General features: G+C 43.7%; 1 protein-coding gene across 2 annotated transcripts in view; it reads left to right on the forward strand.

Annotated features, from left to right (window-relative positions):
* Ubr5 (ubiquitin protein ligase E3 component n-recognin 5) overlaps positions 1-12855 on the forward strand; it is a 110230-nt gene that overhangs the window by 22595 nt on the left and 74780 nt on the right. For both annotated transcript variants that reach the window (XM_041637444.1, XM_041637445.1), the window contains exons 2-5: positions 10761-10805; positions 11409-11490; positions 11784-11860; positions 12650-12769. In XM_041637444.1, the coding sequence (XP_041493378.1) occupies positions 10761-10805; positions 11409-11490; positions 11784-11860; positions 12650-12769 (324 nt within the window). The remainder of the gene's footprint in view (positions 1-10760; positions 10806-11408; positions 11491-11783; positions 11861-12649; positions 12770-12855) is intronic.

Raw genomic sequence — 12855 nt, forward strand, 5'->3', positions numbered from 1 at the left:
TACACATACCTACTGTGATTAATTTTTTTCTTTTTTATAAAGTGACCCCTTTCAGCTTTTTTGTTGTCCTTGCTGGTAATGTCTGCCTATGCATACATGTTGGTCTTGGCCATGGTGTTGTCTTCAAAGAGATTTGGAGCTTCTTTAGCCCAATAACCCTACATTTTCCTCCTGGAAGGAGCATCTTCGTATGCACAGGCTCGGTAGCATTAAAAATGCACTCTTTGTGCTCAGGATGGAATTTTGGGAGCCTCCAGTCTTTAAGCTGAAAAGAATTGCAGTCAAGGCTTACATTTTGTCTAAGTACCCTTTACTGAAGTACTTGGTTTTCTTCTGTGTCGGGTGGGCAGGTTTTGTCATGTTTTCTCTGTTGAGAGTGCTGGACTTCTTCTGTGGTATTGCCTTGAGCTTTGTGAAGTCAGACAGTGTGGCCCCGCGGCTGTCCTCTGCCCTCCCGTTAATGAGATTGACATCTATGAAATAAATACATTGATATTTCTTTTTACAGTTTTTGTCAATCATCTGTTTGTATTTTATTTTCAAATTTGCTTAGACTTCTGAGGAGAGATTCTTATTCCAAGATAGTAATGATTTGATTACAGGAAGATGGGTGGGTTGATTGATTATAATGTTTATTCTTCTAGCTGTGTTCTACCCTGACAGTGTTTAGATGATATCTAAGAAAATTTACATAAACAACATCAAATCTTAGAATTCTCTAAGTGTTAGTGTTGGGGTGGGGATCTATTTCTGGTCCAGTTCAGCTGCACTTGTTTCTTGATGTGCTCTGTATGCTGGAATATACTAAAGGAAGGAAGGCTTTCTGCATTAGGGGTTTAAGGTTCCTGCTGGTTTGAGTATAAGCTTGCTTGAATGGTCCTTTATTTTTCTTCCTTCCTTCCTTCCTTCCTTCCTTTCTTTTTTTTTTAAGACATGGTTTCTCTGTGCAGCCCAGGCTGTCCTAGTAGAACTTGCTTTGTAGACGAGGCTGGTCCTCCAACTCCCGAGAGCTCTGCCTGCCTCTGTCTTCTGAGGCAGAGGATTAAAGGCGTGCACCACCAGTTGCCTGGCTGAGTAGCCCTTCTTAGTGGGAAAAGATGCCCAACAAGAACCACTTATGTTAGAGAAGGGAAACTTACGGAAATACCTTGCGGTCTTCATAAAGGCAGGTTGATTTTAACTGAAAAAGATCTGCCTAAGATCTGTCTGCTGCAATATTATTTTGGTTTAAAGAATGCAGCTAGAGCTGCGTTTGTGGCACATACCCCTAATCCCAGCATGTGGGGGAGGAGGGAGCAGCAACAGGAATTCAAAGACATCCTTGATGTCTGAGGCATTGTCTTAAAAAAGAATGATCTTGCTTTATAAATGTTTAATATTCTAAAATAATACAACTTTAGGTTGGGTGTTGTTGTTCATGCTGACTACTTTAAAAAGATCTGTTTAGGCTGGGCATGGTGGTGTTGGACTCTAGCGTCCAAACACCGAGAAGGAGTCGCCCCCAGAGACCATCTCATACACACAGCCGATGCAAAAGCATGAGGATTTTATTAATTCTGTCATGACAGGGTCCCCCAACATTCGGGAAGCCGAGGGACCTCAAATAGCGGGTACAGTCTACTTTTAAAGGGGCCACAGAACCAAGGGGGGTTGTTCTTTGACTATTCTGATTGGCTTATTTGAAAGGACTATTACCAATAATTGACTGGAGAGCTGTTGCCAGATCAGATGAGGTAAGAGGTCATTTTGACCCCGTTTCCCAGGGGACCGAACCAAAACTTACGTATATGGGTAATTGTTCAGGAACTGAGTACGTGCAAGTGTAGCTGTTAGGTCCTTGGTTCCCAGGGGAGGAGGGGAAGCACTATGGCACAGAGGCTGAGAGGATTCAGAGTTGTCAAAAATGGCTTCAGGATTGTCTTAAAGTCTTACATTGGGAGGCAGAGAGAGGCAGGCCGATCTGTGAGTTTGAGGCTAGCCTGGTCTACATAGTGAGGTACAGGACAACCAGAGCTACATAGTGAGATCCTGGGGATGGGGTGCTGTTCAATTGATTAAATGATGGGAAAAGTGGGCATTTTTGTTTAGCTAAAGAGAATAATAACATGATGGTTCTTTCCGAGGAAGTCTGGTCTGTGTATTCCTCCTTGGTTCTGGGTTAGAGATCTGGAGAAGACTTGGTCGCCGAGTTCTTAAATGAGTGTCTCCAGCTTCCTAAGATCTCACTAGACTGCGTCCTATTCGGGTTCAGAGTGGGGAACAAAGAATTGGGCAGGGTTAATCAGATTGCTGTTGTCAGTCTTGCAGAAGAAGCTTTAGTAAGGCTGTGGACTGAGTTTTTGAGGGCCGAGACTACACCAGTTTCCTGAGATGAAGCATGCTCGTAATTGCTCTACACAGGCTTTTATGCTCATGAATGTTTCAGAGAATTCTTTGTATGTTTATGATGGTTCGGAGCAGCCAGTCCTTGACCTAGTTAATGTTAGAATCACTTTGGCTGCTTAAAGTTTTGAGCTGGCAGTGTGGTCCTGTGGGATGAAATCCAGTGTAAATGGGCAGGCGGTGGTCTCCGCAGTTAAGTGCTCTTAACTGCTGAGCATTTCTTGAGCCTCAAGAAACCAACGGAGCTTGATGTGTGTAATTTTTATTGCAAATGCTCATAATTTCGTTCAGTTTAGAAGCTAGAATATAATGCATTTATTGCCACCAGAAAGTGTCTGGTGACAGTGCATGCAGTTCACGGTGGAAAGCTCTTTGCTATCAGATCAGGTCATGGAAGCAGACATCTGTACGCAGTAGTCTAGGTGTGTGTTTACCTGGGACTTGTGTCTGAATGAGCTCTCTTTCCCTTTTCCTGCTTCCACTTTGGTCCCTTTGGCTCATTTCCCTAAGAACAGTCCAGATTGTGGGAGGAGAGACTGACCCCAGAGTGGACGAGACTGAGAGTTTCTCATCCTGTGAAGCAGTACTGAGCATTTTCTTGTGGGGGGCACTGTCATTATCTAGAACAGGACTTGCTGTTGCAGCAGCAGCTGAACTAGCTTGTATCCTCCAAAGTGTTACTTCGCAGGTTACCGTTCCTTTGGTTCTAAGATGTGTGGTAGGGTATAGCCTTCCACCTTACTTCTCTAAGACAGGGTCTCTCACTGAGCCTGAAGTGTGCTGGCTAAACTGTTGGTCAGCAGACTCCCAGCATCCACTTGTGTCTGTCTGTCCTACATGAATTAACAGGCATATGTTGCTCTGCTTGGCTCTCTGTGACTGCTGAGGATTTAAACTCATGTTTGCCGAGTAAGTGTTGTTACCCATTGGGCTGTCTCTCTGTACCCCTAAGGAGTGTTTTAAATTATTATTGATGAGGGGATGGGTTGGGCTGGAGAGTTCAGTGGTTAAGGACTTTTGCTGGTGTTCCAACGGATTTTGGTGTGATTATCAGCGTCTTCAGGATGGCTCACAACCATCTGCTCTAGTTCTAGGGGATTTATTACCTGTCCTTTTCTGGCCTCCCTAGGCACCAGGCGTGCATGTGGTACACTAACATACACTTAGACAAAACACTCATACATAAAATAAAATTAATAAACTTTAAAATTGTTTTTGAAAAAGAAATAAAGCAACAAGCTAGGTCTTGACTAATTTGAAATCATGTAGGGTGTAGAGCCGGGGCATGGATCAGCATGTGGCCAGTAAACATGTTCAGTGTCTGCTGTTGAGGACTTGGGAGTTAATGGTGTGGGGCTTTCCTTCTAGAGTACCAGTGAGGTGGGCTGTGGAGGAAGCAGGCAGTAGGTACATGGGGCTTAGGACAGTGCTTGGCTTAGTGTGGAGTTGAGGTGGGTGGTTTCCAGTAGTCGAGTTACAGACGACTCTGGGGGTACAGTTGCTCTGCTAGGCTGGGGGAGTGTGTTGGAAAAAATAGTTCGTGAGTGTAATCTGAAGAACTGTGGCAAGCTAAGGCTGTTGGGTTATATAGTCTGCTTCTGAAGAGCTAGGATTAGAAACATTATGTGGGGGGAACCAACCAAGCAAACACAAACCCACTCTTCCTGAGAAGGGTCTAAGCGTAAGGACAGAGGATTACTGAGTAGCGCAGCTTCCTGTCTCCAGGATCTTATTCTGACCATTCCTTGGCTCCTCAGATTCCTGCCCACCAGACTATTAGCTTGGCACTGGGGCAGATTAGAAGCTGCAACATAGCACACACTCCAAGGATGAAAAATAGGAGTTTACAGCATTGATAATAGCTGCTGTCTATTGAATGTTTGAGTGATTGGCTCTCCAATATATGTAAGAAAATCACTTCTAATCCTTCTGTAAGCACCTCTTTCAGACAGATGGTTAAATTTCCACTTAACAGACTAGAAGCTGTTTCAGATCTGTGAGGTTAAAGCAAGCCATGCGTGTGTGTGTGTGTGTGTGTGTGTGTGTGTGTGTGTGTCTGTGTGTGTGTCTGTGTGTGGTAGTGGACAGGATTGTGTGCAGCGGAGCACTCTCTTTGCTGTCTTCCCTCATAAACACGGACAAGCTTACCCAGGGCAACAAGAAGCCAGCCTGTGGTTCTTCCTCAGCTCTTCAGCTCTGACTGTGGTCAGGTGTGCAGTCTCCTAGGTGTCTTAGTACTACTGAGTAGTTGGGTTTCGTTACCATACTTTATTTCTGTTTATGTTTGTGTCAGGGGTCAGAGTATGTTGTGAAGTGTCAGTTGTGAGACTTTCCATAAGAGTTCACAGCAGACTTGGAAGGGTTTGAGTACACAACCTGCAGTTGGAGGGGCTTTCCTGGGAATGAGGTTGTCAGTATTCGGACTGGATGGGGCTTGTGCGAGGAAAGCCGTTGTGCTCTGTGCGGGGCTGGGTGGCTGGACTACCTTGTGCTGTTGACATGCTTTGGTTCCTGTGTAGGAATAAACAGTATAGTTTACTGTTTAAAATGAGGTGAAGCTGAGAGAGGAGGCACACACCTTTAATGTCAGCACTCTGGAGGCAGAGGTGCGTGCATCTTTGCGAATTCCAGGCCACTCTGGTCTACATAGTGAGAAGAACATCCAGAGCTGCTCTGATCCTGTCAGGGAGGGGAAAATAAAGAAGTGAGATGAACCAGGATTTACAAAGCTATCAAAAATTAATGTGTAAAAAGGCCACATCTTTGTCCTTTTCTACCAAATCTCCTCTTGTTGTCTGGCATGAGTCTTCTTCCCTTTTCCTGTTTTGAGTGGAGCCAAAAATAGCAAGGTTGATTTTCGGTTTAAAAGAAAATGACTCATTTTTGTGTATTTGGAGCTCATTCTCCCAGGGACGTCTGTCTTTCAAATGCACAGTTGTGCGGGATTTGTGTCTCATTTTATATTATCTCTGACATTAAATCTGAACCATTAAATAGGAATATCTAACCATAGAAATTAGATTCCAGAAAGAACTGATTTCTCTATTGTAGGTTGTAGAAGGTGCCCCCCCCACCCCCCCACCGGGTTTCTCTAGCTATGGAGCCTGTCCTGGAACTAGCTCTTGTAGACCAGGCTGGACTCAAACTCACAGAAATCTGCCTGCCTCTGCCTTCCGAGTGCTGGGATTAAAGGTGTGCGCCACCACCGCCCAGTTTGTAGAAGGTTTTTATAACCCAAATTTTGTCATTTTCATTTTGTAGAAATCTTTAAAGTTTCAGTTGGAAACCATTTTAGAAGACAAAGACTGGCATTTTAAAAACATGCATCATATAGTATATTTACAGTACTAGAAGCTTCTTTTTCATCTTGAATGCATCTAGGGTGAGTGTCTTATATCATTTGCTTGGTAAAGTGAAAGTCTTTGATAGGCTGGCACCTGCCATCTTCCTAAGTGTTAGAGCAAGTTTAAGTCCTAGTTGGGAGCAGTGATTCAAAGGGTGGCATGGAAGTTTCTCTAAAAGCCCTCATTTGTGTGACTCGGGGTCATTGGAGAGTAATGTCAGATGTTTGCTACTGAGCACGGTTCTCTTTGGGTAGGCAAGGAGGTAAAAGGGTTAGAATGATGTCAGATCAATTTAAAGAGAGAAAATGTGGACAGGCCTGTTACCGAGCAAAGAGAGATTAGAAGACTTTGATCAGTATACACACCACTGAGGAAATGGCCTTTCTTGGGGCAGGGGTGGTCTTTCTGTGTGGACTGTCTCCAAACTGGAAGCAGTGAAGGGCACTCTGCTCACTGCTACAGTATATGAGCTCAGTTGCTTGCCACGCCCACCCGCTTTTCTTGACTGTTTGCCTTGGAAGTTGGTAATCTAGACCTGGCTGGCTTCAACTCTTAAGATCTGCCTGCCTCTGTCTCCCCGGTGCTGGAATTAGGGATGTGGTCCCATGCCTGGTGCTGGGATTAAAGGAGTGTGTCCACGCGCCTGGCCTTTGAAAAGCATTTTGAAAGTACATAGCCAGGAGGTTCTGGTTGATTTCTGTGATTGTTCATGAGAAGGATGGGCAGTTATTATTATTTTTTTGCATTTGTGTATTTATTTTTCATTATTTATTTGCTTGATTTAATAAACTGAACATGCATGCGTGGGTATGTTTGTCCGTGTGTCATGTACTGTGTGGAGAGTAGAGATCAACATCACGCCTCCACGTTTTTTGTGTGTCATCGCCACCTCACAGGCTTACTGTTAAGTCTGCTACTAAGTTGAGGTTTAAGATATTTAGGTGTGAGTGAAATTTGGCTTTTTAAGAAAGAAATGTTGCTTTTGTTTTGTTGCTGTGAGAAGTCTAGCTTGTGTCCTTAAGCATTGGAAGCTGGTGCACTAGCAGTTTTAGTGGGTCTGCTGGGTGGGTATGTGGTCCTGTGATCTGCGCTCAGCCACAAAGAGAGGCAGATGCTCCTAAGCAGAGCCCACTCTGTGCTGAAGGTTTCCTTGTCATGTTACGTATGTTTTAGGATTGAGTTAATGAATTAAGTTGATAATTGGAGGAAGATTCTAGGTGATTATGTAAAATTTATTTGTATATGAAATTTTTCAGATCAGTATGATTTTGATATATTAGATACTATTTCATTCGTTAAAAAATATTTATTGTGTGTGTGCACACATGTCATGGCATTCCTGTGGAGGCCAGAGGATTACCTTGAAGGAACTAGCGTTCTTCCATCGTGTGAGCTCTGGGTATCCAATTCAGGTCATCAAGCTTAGCATGTTCCTTTACCTGCTGAATCCTTTCATGGCCCCCAGTAAATGCTGCTTTTCATTGACATTGCATATGTTTAATACACCGATACATTTGCTTTTTTATGCATTTGTAAGAATTCCGAGCCTGAAAAGACCCAGGGCTAACTAATGGGCCTTCCTCACATAGATGAGAACCTGCGTGGACGAGCTGCGGGAAGCCCTCAGACTTGTGTGTGCACTCGGTGTTACTTCCACAAATTGGTGTGCATGTCAGGTGAACCTAGGACATTAATTATGGGTTCCTTACCCCCCTTTTTCCTTTGAATTGGGATCTTTTTATGTACTCAGGCTGTCCTGGCACTCAGTCTGTATCTCAGGCTGGCTTCCTGAGAGTGTTGAGAACATAGCCATACTTCACCTAGCTTTAATTACAGGTTAAAAAAACATCAAGTGTTTCATTTGTTGTGTGACTATCTTGCTTTTGCACCTCTGACTGCACCGGAACTCACTATGCAGGTTAGTTTGGTCTCAAGCTGGTTTTGAGCCTCCTGTCGCTGCCTCCTGGGGGCTGGAATTGCCAGCATGTGCTACTATACTGGATTGTGAAGACCTGCCCTTTTTTGTCCAGGTTACACGCTAAGGCATGTATGTGGAAGTCAGGACAACTTTGGTGTTGGTGTTGTTCGGTTTTGTGTTGGTGCCGGGGATTGAACTCACGGCATAAGGCTTCGTGTAGCAAGTGCCCTCCCTTCCCTCTGAACTGTCTCACTGGCCATTTTTGTTTGTATTTTGAGATAAGGTCTCACAGTCTCTGGCTGTCCTCTGCACTCACTGTAATCTAATCCAGTGAGTTTACAAAGATTTGTCTGTCTCCAGAGTGCTGGGGTTATAGGTGTGCACCACCATGCCCCGGCTTCACTGGCCGTCTTAAAATGTGAATTTTAAGATTAAAAAACTTAACTGATACCAGGAGCCATTTTTTTATGTCTTTGGTAGTCTGTAATTTGCTTTTGAGTTTATGTGTTATTAAATTATTTTCTGGCATTTTGACATCCTCAAAGCTAAGTTTAGTCCCATATCGTCTACCTGAAATACTGTTTAAAATCACTGACACATTTAATTTTAAATTTTCGTTATTGTCCAATTTTGAAAGTTTTGACCCACTCTGCTGGTTTGTATATTTTGAACTAATGAAAAAGACATGGTAAAGAAAAGAGTTGGTTTCCTGTGCTAGTGAACAAATGTGTCTTTCTGTGTGTCGTGGCTGTGGTATGGGGGAAGTCTGTGTGAAGGTGGGTCTGGTACAATCAGGTCTCCTGAAGGCTGCTGCCACTCTGGAGCGCAGCTCTGTCTATTTGGCCTTCATCTTCTAGTTAGCCTCCTCAGAGCTCTGAATTCCATTCTTGTATTTAATCTTGTTTGAAACAGAATGTGTCTTCTAATTGAGCAAACTGGAGTTGAGGGGGAAAGCTCGCCCTCCTGGAACCGAGGGGACATATTGTTAAAGAAAGAAAGTAAATGCACCACTGGGCTGGGAAAATGAGATGGATTTTTTTTTAGGGGTGATGGCACAAATTGCACCCACAATTTTGGTAGTGAGAAAGAATTCACCGGTATTTGTTTTTTTGTTTGTTTGTTTGTTTGTTGTTTTAAATGAAAGCACCAACAGAAAAATTTAATCACCAGGTATGCCTTGGTTGTTCCTTAGTTATTGTGCATGCTTTACAACGGTGTGTTCCAGTAGTCGGCCACTCTGCACTTGCAGGGTAGGTTGACAGACTCCTCCATCTAACTCAGTCACTCACTGCAGCAATTAGAACATTACCCACGGGTGCAACAACCTCTGTAGGCTTTTATTTTAATTTAAAAACCTTTCACATAATTCCCTATTTTATTGTCTGAGTACTTGCCTGTGTTTGTGTATGCCTGTAGCGAGTACACATGGCGTGAGGTCGGGAAGGCATGGGGTGGCTGTGAGCACCGTGCAGGTCCTCTGGGAGAGAAGCCATCTCTTTAGCCTCTTCTGGAAGCTTTTTAAACCCTAAGCAGCTTGTACAAGTGGTTAAAGTTTGATTTCATCCTTACTTTTAGAGATCAGCAGTTTCATAGATCTTCTATTGATTTATGAACTGTTGTTTTTTCATAGTGTTTTCTGAAATTCTCAGTTTATCTATATAAAAATTATTTCTAAGAAAGTTTTAAAAGACTGGACAGTTATGTAGGTAACAATTGAAGAGATGAGTTCTTGAACATTTCTGTTTGGTTATATTGTACATTATAAAATTACTCCCTTAGGCTGATAACATTTTGTATTAATTCCGGACTGTGTCTTTGAGGGAAACAGGCAAATTATAATGTACAGCACAAGTTATTATCTCTCTTATGTAGCCCTGTGAGGATTGTGCATCTATCTGTATGCATACCAGAGGCTCATGTTGGCTCCTCATCTGTTCTGTGCATGTGTGTTTGGAGACAGTCTCCATGTGCTCCTGGCTGTCCTGGAATCTTCTGTAAACCAGTTAGACCTTAGATTAACAGATCCTCCTGCCTCTGCCTTCCAAGTATTGGGATTAAAGGAGCGTGTCACTTCCTGGCCTCTCCATATTTTTTGATTGGTTTTTTATTGAACGTGGGCTCTTGGTTTCTTTTACATTTGGCTGATGAGTGAACTCCTGGGCGTCATCTGTCCCGGTACCCCCTGTTCCCCACCCCCCAGCACTGGGATTAAAGGTCCCAAGTCTGGCTTTTATGTGGGGTCTGGGGATCCAGACTCAGGTCCTGGTGATTGTATGGCAATTACTCTACCCACGGAGCCACCTACCTAGCCCAGAGTTTTTTCTAAGCATGTACAGCAACATTCCTTTAGAAATGGAGGTGTTGTCCTGTACAGATACCGCGGTGTGCCATTCAGCCTCTTGTCACAGGCCATGAGAACTGAGACTAGGCTTTGGGAAGACACCGCTGTGCTAAACTCGACAGAATTTTGTGCTTCCCAGTTATTTTCATTTCATGATGTCTGTGTGCTTTCTTAGACAGCGCTCATCCCATGTCAGCAAGGTAGGGAGTTCTGGCTGCCTCGCACTCATGGGTCTGGCCTCAAACCCACAGAGATGTGCCTGCTCCACCGAAAGGTGCGCTCCACTACACCTGGTTTATAAATGAGTTTTCCATTAGGCATTTGCTCAGGGACCAGCTTTGCTGCTGATGTCAGTTATGAAAACTCTAGAAGCCTCCTTGTCCCTGTCTGGAAACGGGGTTAGCATGGTAACACTGGAGCTGTGGATGGTTAGGGACAGGGTTGGCATGGTAACACTGGAGCTGTGGACGGTTAGGGACAGGGTTGGCATGGTAACACTGGAGCTGTGGACGGTTAGGGACAGGGTTGGCATGGTAACACTGGAGCTGTGGATGGTTAGGGACAGGGTTGGTATGGTAACACTGGAGCTGTGGATGGTTAGGAATGGGGTTGGCATGGTCATAGTGGAGTTGTGGATGGTTAGGAAGGGGAAGGATTGCAGCACCCGCTTGTGATTGCTCTGTGTGTCCCAGGACTGGTGCAGGTTTGTCAGAGCCATCTTGTTTATGCAGGACCAGTACCAGACTTTATTAACACTTGGTGTTTGTTTTTCAAGGTTGCGGGAAGTTTCAGAGAAGCTGAACAAGTACAATTTGAACAGGTAAGAATTTTAAAATGTTTTAAGTTTAGCAATTTTTTGTGGTTGGATGTGCTAAGCAATTGTCCTACCAATGGAGCTGTAGCCTTTTATTAGGAAAAGGGTCCATTTTTTTATACCGTAGTATAATATGGTTATTATGGTTTTATTAGATTAAGATTTAGATTAGAGGACTGGGCTCAGTGGTTAGGAGCACTGGCTGCTCTTCCAGAGGACACAGGTTCAATTCCCAGTACCCATGTGGCAGCTCACAACTGTCTAACCTCAGTTCCAGGGGATCTGACTCCCACACACCAATGCACATAAAATAAATTTTAAAAAAGTAATTAGATTAGATTAAGAATCTTTGTTTGCGATGTAGCCCTGGCTGTCTGTCTTTGAATTTGATATGTAGATCAGGCTGGCCTTGAACTTACAGACAATGATGGGAGTAAAGGCTGTGCCACTACATCTTTTATTAAGTTACAGTTTCCTTAAACTCTGATTTGTAAACAGTTTGGCTTACTACCCAACTGCAGTGACTCTATGGTGGATGTTTAGGAATTAGTTCTTTTTGTTTTCAATTAAGAACAATTTCACTTGCATGTTTTTTTTTCTTCTTCCTAGCCACCCGCCTTTGAATGTCCTGGAGCAGGCTACCATTGAGCAGTGTGTTGTGGGACCGAATCACGCTGCCTTTCTTCTTGAGGTGAGGAATGAAAGTGAAGCAGTGAAGTCACCTGTGCCTTCATGCTTCCCTTAGTCAAGGAAACAGTAGGTATGGAGGAGGACTGGGCAGTGCCGACTCTGCAGCCCGTCAGGCTGTACTGTTCCCGGGCTTTTGTGCTGTTGTGGTCCTCAGCCCAGATGTGGGCTTCCTCTGGAGGGAGGGGCTTCCTTTCCTCTGAGCTGACAGTCATGGAAAGCAGAATCTGATTACTGAGTAAGTTGAAACTTTAATGTCTTCTCTTTTAGAATTTTATATATTTTCTTTTCTTTTAGGATGGCAGAATTTGTAGGATTGGTTTTTCAGTCCAACCAGACAGACTGGAATTGGGTAAACCTGATAATAATGATGGGTAAGACTTTTTTTTTTTAATATGTGCAAATGCGTGTGTGTTTATGGTGTTGAGGATCAAACCTAGAGCATAGTATATCGTAAATAAGCACTTTACTACAGAGCTACATCCCTGTCTTGTATTTTGTATTTAATACAATATTTTAGAAAACCCATTTCTGATCTTGATTATCCTCAAATGATTTAAAAAAAAAAAAAAGGCATGACAGAAAAAATGATCTGCTGGGGTAGGAGATGGCCCAGGTCTTGCACCACATTCGAAGCTGGTCTTGAATCATGCTCAAGATGGCCTATTGCCCTGGCTTCCCAAGTAGAAGGTAGTACAAGTTCGTGCGTGCGTGCTGGTGCGCCTGGCTGACTGAAATGACTTATGTCATGTTTATCGCTAGGGACAAATGAAGGAACGCACTTTGAAAGCTGTCAAGTTTTTTTCCCCTTCAGATTTCGGTCTGTAAAAATTACAGTGTAATAAAGGGTGCTTCCCAAAATACGGCTCCTATTTGATCATTTCCAAGAAAAACATGGTTGATTTTAAAATGTAAAGAAAATTTACTATTATTCATTTCCATTTGAAAATTGACAACTGGTTCTACGAGGAAGGAATGTGAGTGTTGGGCAGCTGCCACCTGGCACACATTTTAGTAGGAGTAGCCAGCATACCTACCTGGCAGGAGTTGGGTACCTGTCGGGCAGGCAGACACTGGACAGGAGGTTCCTGCGGGGAAGCCTGGAGGTATCTTCCCAGCAGCCTGGGCTGTGTTTTGAAGGTTCATCTCTTGATTTTTCCTAGGTCAAAACTGAATAGCAGCTCGGGGGCAGGGAGGACTTCTAGGCCTGGCAGGACAAGTGACTCCCCATGGTTTCTCTCAGGTTCTGAGACTCTGGGCAGGCTGGCAGGCAACACTCTGGGGTAAGTTGTGTCCAGTTGCTAGCCCTATTCACATAATGTGTGCTGAAGAATTCTGAAAATAATACAAGAGCAAAATGATTTCATTT

This window comes from Microtus oregoni, unplaced genomic scaffold, assembly GCF_018167655.1.
Source record: "Microtus oregoni isolate MIOR12 unplaced genomic scaffold, Mior012 000053F_ref0000044, whole genome shotgun sequence".
NCBI classification, from domain to species: Eukaryota; Metazoa; Chordata; class Mammalia; order Rodentia; family Cricetidae; genus Microtus; species Microtus oregoni.